This window comes from Chelon labrosus (genome assembly GCF_963514085.1).
Source record: "Chelon labrosus genome assembly, chromosome: 7".
Lineage (NCBI taxonomy): Eukaryota > Metazoa > Chordata > Actinopteri > Mugiliformes > Mugilidae > Chelon > Chelon labrosus.
Genome location: NC_140343.1, coordinates 18,967,667 through 18,977,468, shown reverse-complemented (window position 1 = coordinate 18,977,468; position 9,802 = coordinate 18,967,667). Strand labels below are relative to the sequence as shown.

Genomic DNA, 9,802 nt, shown 5'->3' with positions numbered 1-9,802 from the left:
ACTCCAGTTTTAAATTTTTATTTATTTATATGTTGTCTTGGAAAAGTGAGTAATAGATACCTGGAGAAATGCACGTATACAGACGTTTTAATCTTTTCTTCTTTCTTTTGCATTTCCAGTGACTGACGTGGCAGCAAGATTTAGCGTGCAGCAGACCCTTGATCTGTTCTTCCAAGATGAGGAGGTTGATAGTGATTTGGAGCAGGATGTGTCAGAGCAGAGCAGGGAGACAACGTGGAAGCAAACTCTGATTACAGTCCCCCTGGTGAAGATGACTTTCTTATGTAAGGGTTTGTGTTAGATGTAAGTGTTTGAATTAATATTGATAATTAATTATGATTTTTTATGGCATAGCAGAAAAGGACGGCGATAATGGCTGCAATGATTAACCATGGTTATATTATTAATTCAAATAGGTCCAGAATGATCATGCTATTTTTGCATGCAAACTGCATGCAAAATTCAGTACAAAATATTTAAATATTTCGGCTTTCATGTTTTAATGACTTATGTAAAACAGGATGTGATAATGTGTAACAGTAGATATGTTCTCCAAATGAGTGTTGTAAAACTCTAAACAGACGATGACGAGACATAGGCTATTTAGCCATTCTAAATAGATATGTAGTTTAAAATTTGGATACAGACACTTACTAGATAGATAGATAGATAGATAGATAGATAGATAGATATATGCCTTATTAATCCCAAACTGGGAAATTTCACAATGAGGGAATTATTGGTCTGGGTCAAAATTGAAATTGAAAACCATACTGTGAAGGCATTAAATATGAACAGTTGTTGAACGAGGGTTAAGAAGAGGTGTTTTCCTGTTTGATTACGCCTCAGCCAAAAGCTGATCCAACAGTCGTTACTGGATGAAGCAAACACACACTGTCATCTAGTGGTCAAACATGAACATCTCACCGCTGTCATTTTTTACAACTCATCGTCCTTTAAGTTTTTCACACATTTTGTTATCACCAGTCCATCGGAAGTGAAATGAGAATAAATAAAAATGTCCTTTACACCGCACAAAGATTGACGGAATAGGGTTTTATTTTCCCCACTGCCTGGCTTTGACTTCTATGCAAAACCAAAAGCAAGGTTCAACCATTCTCCGATCTGTCATTAAAATTTCCTTATATAAATACAATAAAATACAATATAAACACTGCTGGCGTTTAAATACAGTAATAATAAAAACAGAGTGCAGGCATGACTATAATTAACGCCCACGAGAAAAATCAAAAATCAAAAAAATTGACAAGGAGAGGTAAAATATTTATGGATGAAACAGATCAAGAGCTTACATCTCATCTATGTTACAGAAGCCTTTACAGATCCGAATAAATATCCATTGGTTTAATATGTGCAGCACAGGGGCCGTATTTTTTTATATGGAGGTAGAAGACCTGTCGTAAGTAGTCTATTTATTCTATCAGAGCAGATATTTAACCGGGGTGACGAAGCTCGACATAACACCTGGTGATGGCAGAGGGCATCTCCCTGTACGGATGCCACAGATGCCATCTGGCCTCCAGAAAAGCAACCCTGTTTCTTGTGCTGCAGCCTTCACTTAACATTCAATTTTTTTTTCGTTTAACGGGCTCAAGTCGTCGCTTTCGCACAGTGGAGAAGAAGTGGAGTGCCCCGCCCCTCCGTGCGCCCCGCAGGCAGGCAGGCAGCGCACCCACCGCGCACCGAGAGAGCGAGCTCAGCCGTCGGTAACGGAGAAGATGGCAGAGCGGCAACAACAGAAACACGAAGGCAGGGTAAAGATCGGCCATTACATCCTCGGCGACACGCTCGGAGTGGGGACATTCGGGAAAGTAAAGAGTTAAGTCATGTTTTGTTCTGCTCAGTGCGTACGTTTGTGGCTGTCAGTTGGACTAGTTAATGTGCCCCCCCCCCCCAACCCCTGCGTTGAAGTTGCCGGCGGCCAGTGAGCAGTTTGCGTAGCTGGCCTGTTCAACGGCTGCTGCAGGCGGGATTTAAAGCGTAGCTGCGCTCTGAGAATACGGCCGCTTCAAAGTCAAATTCTTTCACCGAAGCCCCTCTCCGTAGCTACTATCAGCTATGGCAGGTGTATATTTACCTGGAGGACAATAGAGATGCACAAGCATGCTCACATAATGCCTATTTAACGATAAAACAGTGTGGACTTAATTTTTGTGGTAGGTTTCTTTAACCTGTCTTACGGTAAAGGACGTTTGAAGCGTGCAGTTTGACCGGAACCCACCGCGCGAGCCAGATACTGTTAACTGACATTAATGTTTGTTTTAGCCGTATTAGCCGGTTGCTAGCCGGTGGTAGCTTGTGAAGTGCCTGCTAAGTCCTCAAGATCATACACGGGCTGAGAACTTCACCGGAGAGCAGTATCACAGGCTATTATTTCAGTTTTCTTAGCTAGTTTTCGGGCTCTCAGCGTGACCTTGTGAGCTTTAACTCACCCCGCCTGTTTCTTGTGTGCGCAGTTTGAGGGATGTATTAGTTCAACCCTCCTCAAAGCATGACTACATTTATAAACACATTCTTTATGAGTACATATTAACAACTAGTGCAAACTGTGCAAATTCATCCATATGGTTTAAATTGACTAAAAGAAAAAACAAATATCACTATTAATAATGTTAGTTTCAGGCACTGACTGTGTATATGCACAGTCTTAGTGCAGTAAATGGTTTCAGGGTAACGTTGGACCTGTTCTTTGTATTAAATGCTCATAATTGTTGTTGGTTTGCCAGCTGCAATAACAGTGTCGTTGCAGAGCCTCAGGCAGGCGGAAAGTTCTTACTCCATAAACAAAGGCATGGCCAGAAAATAAAGGCTACACAAGAGACAAAAACTGACTAAAAACACAATATGTGGAAGCCTAGAATTCAACAGGTCTCCAAATCATATCTTATCCCATTAGTCCATGCCTAGCAGCCTGAATATATAAGCTTGTATGTGTTTCTTTATCATCTGTATCTCCTTCACGCCTGTCTTCTGTTGTTTCTAGTTGGCGAGCATCAGCTGACAGGCCATAAAGTGGCTGTAAAGATCCTGAACAGACAAAGGATCCGCAGTCTCGATGTTGTTGGGAAGATCAAGCGTGAGATACAGAATCTCAAACTGTTCAGACACCCACACATCATCAAGCTGTAAGTAGCGAAACACGGCACACCCTTCTGTCACAGGCTCCACACACACACACACACACACACACACTGAGAGAGAACTGAGCTCTCTTTTTTTATTGGCTGTTGTAATGTGGGCTTTTTGCTTTGCCGTGTTCCATGTGTGTAGTGGCATGCTTTGCCTGTTCCTGTTTGTTTACTACAGCTGCACTGTACTGAGCATGCTCACAAGGCTCCCAGGAGGTAGAAAACTCAAACATAGCTCACACAGGCTTGGAGCTAGATAAAGAAATCTGCTCTGATTAGCACAAATCTCCATTTAGGGTGATATAAGTTTCTGTAATTCCCACATGACTAAATCCTCATCCAGGTGTCTTGGCTCGTCTTGGGTTTTTCATTCCTTTTTGTCATTCCTTCTCTTTCCTTCAGTTTGTCTGGCCTCTGTCTCGTTGTCCGTCCATGTCTCTCTGTCTCTCTCAACAATCTGTGTGTTATTTTTAGGTCAGGGTTAGGGTTAGTCCTCTGTGACACTCTGTGCAATGGCAGATATGTGAGCTCTCGGGTCATTAGCCGGAGGACTGTGGAACACTGTCAGAGACATATGCATTCGTAAAGACAGACACATGAACGCACATATATTTTAGAAACACTGTCTGCTTGTGCTCATGAACAGGCAATAGGAGACATTTGTGCAGATCTTAGCAACGTATACTCCCTAAAGCCTGCCCAAAATAGTATTAATTGTTAAGATTCTTGAGACATTTTCTGCGTGTGTTACACAGAAAAGGAAAAGCATAAAGTTTATGTTTATTTCCCACCGTTCCGGCCGTGTTGTGGTACACCCCACTAGACAAGAATAGGACAGACTGTGATGAAGTACAGAATCTCCCACAAACAACTATTCATCAGATTGGGCCTGCAGTTAAAAATATACCTGACCTTTATGAAAGGAATGCCTAAACTCAGCAGCTTTAAATCATAGCAGCATCTCACATTTGTTCCCGTTTAGTTATGCTGTGCATGTGTTAATGTAAATTCATTGGGATTAAAGGTTCAGATATGAGACAATGAGATAATACAATTGTGTGATTCTGCTTTAGGTATCAGGTAATAAGTACACCTACTGATTTCTTCATGGTCATGGAGTATGTGTCAGGAGGTGAGCTGTTTGACTACATCTGCAAAAATGGCCGGGTAAGACGTTTGATTTATTAGCTCACTGTTAGGTTAACACAGGGTACAGTGGTTACTGAATCATTAGAGATTATTCAAATCATCCGGTGTCAGGTTAGCTCACAAATCTCAGATCTAATTGGGTAAAAAAGTGATTTAGACAGTTGCCAAACAGTTGTGTCAGAGTGCAAATATACTGTACAACCTTATGTAAGTCCCCAATTAAACATTTATAATAAATCAAGCACAAATCTTATGTTCATTTTCCTTGACTTTTATGTTACTTTATGTAGCCCCACTGCTACAATTAGCTGAGTACATTTACTCTTTGTGGCGTTGTCAAAAATCATCACTTTATATTTGCAAACTATTTAAATGGATGTTATTTCTTTTAGGGTTTTGAAAGCTCAGCTTCAAAGTGATTCTGTTTGAAGTGAAGTCCTTTATAGTTAAACGTGTTTGACACCAACGTTCTCATACACGTCCACTAATTGCTTCACCACTGGTTGATGTAAGATTGTTCTTTTCATATTTTGAAGTCATGATGATGCAACAATATTACCTGTAAAGCTACAGTTGTCCATAGTTTTAAATTAACAGTCTTATGATGAGCGCTCAGATAATTTTCTGTGTGTCATTGTTATATTTGTGTCATTCCAGTTACTATTCTGGTGCTATGGTCCACAACTCTACAGTTATGATTCCCTCTTATCACTCTCATAGCTATAATGCAAGCTTTAGCAGGCAGCTGTTTTTAGTGAAAAAGCTGGTCTAACTAGCTGGTCAACACACTGGAGTAATTGATGACAAGTACAAACAAGACTGAAATTAACATTAAAATTGTTATTTTTTCTTTCATTGATATGTAACTGCTATAATATAATAATGATAATATGTAATGTTTGCTAGAAATCAACTCATGCTACTGTAAATGTCTTAATGTCTTAATTTGATCACTTAGAGTCATATTTGCGTATATTAAATGACAAAGATATTTAGTTCTTCTTTTAGTTCTTGTTTATAGTCTTTATACATACATGTACTTGCCCATCTCCGCCATGGAGCTGTACAGTTTCTACACCAGAGAAATGCCAGTCAAACTATAATCCAGTCATGTCTCTTCATATTGTGTCTTTCAGGTGGAGGACACAGAAGCTCGCCGTCTTTTCCAACAGATCATCTCAGCCGTAGACTACTGTCACAGGCACATGGTGGTCCACAGAGACCTCAAACCCGAGAATGTCCTGCTGGACGCCAGCAAAAATGCCAAGATTGCTGACTTTGGTAATGTACCAGAAGAAAACAGTTAAAGTTAGTGGGAGGGACAGAAGAATAGGCTTGGCAGAAGAACTGTTTTTGTATTTCAGATGAGAGAATGTATAACACAGCAATTTGCAAGTTGAATGTTTAATTAACTGTTTTATTGAAGCAAAGCAGCTGTAGTTTTATACTCTTAAGTATTCACTTATAGAAAAGAATGAAGTCATCCATCTGCCCTTATAAACTTTCGTTAAATGGGAATGAATATCTGTTCCTTATCGGTTGGGGTATTAATTGTTCTTGCCGAAGACAAAATGCCTGATGCAATACGACCATGAAAGAGAGAAATTCTTTCAAAAACACATGAGAGCCCTTGTGCCCAGCAGGGTGTGTGGGGTGGAGAGACGTCCCTTAGCAACGGCAAGGTCTCATATCAAGTCTGGCAGGAAGCCTCGAGGCCCGGTGTCATCTGATAGGGAAGGAATCGAGGGGGGGTGTGGCAGGGGTGTACAGCAGGAGAAGTGTTTTGGTTGAAAGCAAAAAGACACTGGTGAGCAGAAAGAGGGAGTGTTAAGGGAACAGACATAAAAGATAAAGGGAAGGTCAGCATATCATAGAGTGTCTGGTGTTTAGCGTTTGGCAGGGGCCTTGGCAGGCTGTGGGAGAGGCTCATCCAATTAGGCAAGCTTTGTGTTTGGAGCTTAGAGTCTTGCTGGGTAAAGGAGGATAAAGATCTCAACAGTGTCCACTGTGTATAACTCCTCCCTTCCTGCTGGGCCGTGTTCAGTTTAACCTTTGTGTAGCAAAGGACCAATATAGCGATAATGTGATCATAGAGGTCTTTCTTTAGTATCTGTTAATGTCAGAGTAAGGACAGGAGAGTGTTGACGTTTACTTCCTTGTGATTGGCCAACAGGATTGTCGAACATGATGTCAGATGGGGAGTTCTTACGAACGAGCTGTGGCTCACCCAACTATGCAGCTCCAGAGGTCATCTCAGGAAGGTGTGTGTCTTTACAGCATGTGTAATCTGCAGATTAACTGGTTTGAGTTCTTTTAAACGCCCAACCAACTGTAAAGACATGAAATGATTGAATAATTGTCAAAATAGCTGTTGATTGTTTTTGTGATGATCGCCTAGGCACTTAATCAACTGATCATTCGGCTCTAATTACAATTACCTGTGCTTTTGGTATAATTCTTTAATCGTCATTGTCTTATGTTGTGGTATTTGCTCTGTTTGCATATGCATGTACCTCCAGCTGCACATAAATCATTGTGTTTTTTTTTTTGTGAACTGCTAGAGCAATCTCTAGGGCGCCTTTGATTTCACTTTACCCATCACAAACCAAAATAAAATTGTTCTATGGCCTTATATCACAGCTATATAACTGTTAAATGACACAAATGAGTTGACATGTTTACTCGTTGTTTTTTTTTATTTTTTTATTACCTGTCATGTCTGCTCGTCTCGCTGTCAGGCTGTACGCTGGTCCTGAGGTTGACATCTGGAGCTGTGGAGTGATCCTGTACGCCCTGCTGTGTGGCACGCTGCCCTTTGATGATGAGCACGTCCCCACGCTGTTTAAGAAGATCAGAGGAGGTGTCTTCTACATCCCAGAGTACTTGACCCGCTCTGTTGCCTCGCTGCTCATGCTCATGCTGCAGGTGGATCCTCTGAAGAGAGCCACCATCAAAGACATCAGGTGCCGACCCCGCTCTGTTCAGTCAAGAGGCCTCCTTTATTTGCCGTGTTATCTTCTTATATAATTGACACTGCTTTGTCATAATATAATAGGCCAGTTTTGCATCTTGTCTTCATCAAGACTGAGGTAGTGGTGGAGCTAAAATACTGTGGTGTGTTTACCAAATCATTTTGACTATCATTACACAAACAGGCTACTGCATTTATCAATAGTAGGACTTCATTTGAGTTTAAAAGTGGCATATTGTCACCTTTTGTGACTGATAAAGTCATTAGATTTGGGTTGACGTGTTGTGAGTTTACTGATGAGTCTGTGTTCTGTTAGGGAACATGAATGGTTTAAGCAGGACCTGCCAGGCTACTTGTTTCCGGAGGACCCATCATACGACTCCACCGTCCTGGATGAAGAGGCTGTCAGAGAAGTGTGTGAGAAGTTTGAATGCACTGATTCTGAGGTTATGTCCAGCCTCTACAGTGGAGATCCACAGGTACATGCTTATTAGAATAAATGAGAGCTTAATGTGTTTAATAAACTGTGTAGTAAACCTGTACTGAACAAGATTATGATGTCATTTTTTTTAAATATCTGCATGGACACTTCTGAGGCCAAACAGTATTGTATTTGATTAATTATAAGGGTCCTCCTCATAGCTCTTATAGTTTATAGTTATAGTAAAAACAAAATAAAGCTGTATGTTAGATTGAGTGTGATCGACATCAATCAGTGTAATCATTCCATGACATGTGATTGCTGATTGAAATAAGCATTTGTGTGTTGGTATCTATAAAACCAATCTGTCCAACAGATTTCTGTAGTCTGTAGGTCTGTTGGTTTTAATGAATTATCTCCTTAGTCTCACTCTACTTTCTGCCCTTCCTCTGTCTATCCAGGATCAGTTAGCAGTCGCCTATCACCTCATCATAGATAACCGCCGCATCATGACCCAGGCCAGCGAATTCTACTTGGCGTCCAGTCCTCCGCAGGGCTCCTTCATAGAGGAGGGAATGCCGCTGCCCCCCGGGGTCAAACCTCACCCAGAGAGGATGCCTCCCCTCTTGGCCGACAGCCCCAAGTCACGTTGTCCTCTAGATGCTCTCAACACCACCCGACCCAAACCACTGGCAGTGAAGAAAGCCAAGTGGCACCTGGGTATCAGAAGTCAGAGCAGGCCCTATGATATCATGGCTGAGGTTTACAGAGCTATGAAACAACTCAGTTTTGACTGGAAGGTAATGGTATACGTCTGATATATATTCACACATGTACAGAATATGCATACTGTAGTTCTGTGTACAAACTAGGGTTTCTGTTATCTGGTGTCGTAGGTGGTGAACCCATACCATCTGCGAGTGCGGAGGAAGAATCCAGTGACGGGCAACTTGGTGAAAATGAGCCTGCAGCTTTACCAGGTGGACAACAGATCCTACCTCCTTGACTTCAAGAGCATTGATGGTCAGTGACAGAAAAAACAGAACATCAGTCATTTGTAATTTATACGTACAGTACATTGATGCAAATCCAGTACTACGATAAACATTGTTTCCATTTGTTTTAATTTCAGAGACACTCAGTCAGTGTTTCTTCCTTTGTGCTTGTGAAAAGCTGCAAATGTAGTTGGAAATTCTATTTGTCTCCTTTTTCTAAAACCAGGAAAGGTCACTTACGCTATAATTGGAGCAGTTTGTTGAAGACTTTAGAGTTAGATTAAATCTGTGTCTGAGGTAACAGACTAGGGAGGGAGGAGTAAAATTCTGTATTAGGTTTGATGATATCAGTTTTGTCAGTTACAAAAAATGATTTCCAATAACAGCATTTATATATCTTAAAGAAGATTAGTTAGTTAACAGGTATATTTACTTTTCAGAGATAGTTAAATACATCTCAGATTGTACAGACCACAGAGCACCTCTTAAGGAAACACAGTATTTAAACAATCAAATGAAGCCCTATCATGCATACACTTTTAAATAGCACTGATTGGCGTGACATGTCTATAATTATCTGATCCACTGAGATGTTTAAGCTATTCCAAATAGATTTTACTCAAATTTGTCCAACGAAAATCAACATTAGTGCAGGTGGGAAATCTTATATAGTAGTCATATAATTACTTGTCAATATAAACATATTACTTCATGAGCTACATAATCCATGATGCTTCTGCTTTTTAGATGACATCATCGATGCAGTGGGCTTTAAATCGGGTTCCTCCACTCCTCAGAGGTCAGGCTCCACAGCCGGTCTCCATAGACCCAGGCTCAGCATCGACTCGGCCAGCCCGGCGATTGATCTGCCCCAGCTCAGCTCCTCTCTCCCAGGGTCCTTGTCCGGTAGCTCCCCTTTACTCACCCCGCGCCAGGGATCACACACCATGGACTTCTTTGAAATGTGTGCCAGTCTGATCACCACATTGGCACGCTGAGACCTGCCAACCCTTAACCTTACTGTAACCTGGATATCTGTAGGATATTTAAGCTAATTGCAGATCTGGGATGTAGGGAATGCAGATGTTTGGAGAGACTTCCTCTTTCTGTCTCCTCT

General features: G+C 41.2%; 1 protein-coding gene across 3 annotated transcripts; it reads left to right on the top strand.

Moving 5' to 3' along the window:
- Positions 1-161: 161 nt before the first annotated feature.
- Positions 162-9,701, top strand: prkaa2 (protein kinase, AMP-activated, alpha 2 catalytic subunit). Of its 3 annotated transcripts, none has more exons than XM_084548580.1 (11): positions 162-303; positions 1,617-1,839; positions 3,005-3,146; positions 4,223-4,316; positions 5,435-5,579; positions 6,472-6,559; positions 7,037-7,261; positions 7,586-7,748; positions 8,152-8,490; positions 8,587-8,713; positions 9,433-9,701. In XM_084548580.1, exons 2-11 carry the CDS (start codon positions 1,740-1,742, stop codon positions 9,681-9,683), a joined length of 1,674 nt encoding a protein of 557 aa, XP_084404706.1. In that variant the 5' UTR covers positions 162-303; positions 1,617-1,739; the 3' UTR covers positions 9,684-9,701. The 3 variants fall into 3 exon arrangements, with proteins under 3 accessions (XP_084404706.1, XP_084404707.1, XP_084404708.1); XM_084548581.1 differs by having other exon boundaries at positions 179-284; XM_084548582.1 differs by lacking the exons at positions 162-303; positions 1,617-1,839; positions 4,223-4,316 and having other exon boundaries at positions 1,900-3,146.
- Positions 9,702-9,802: the final 101 nt, after the last annotated feature.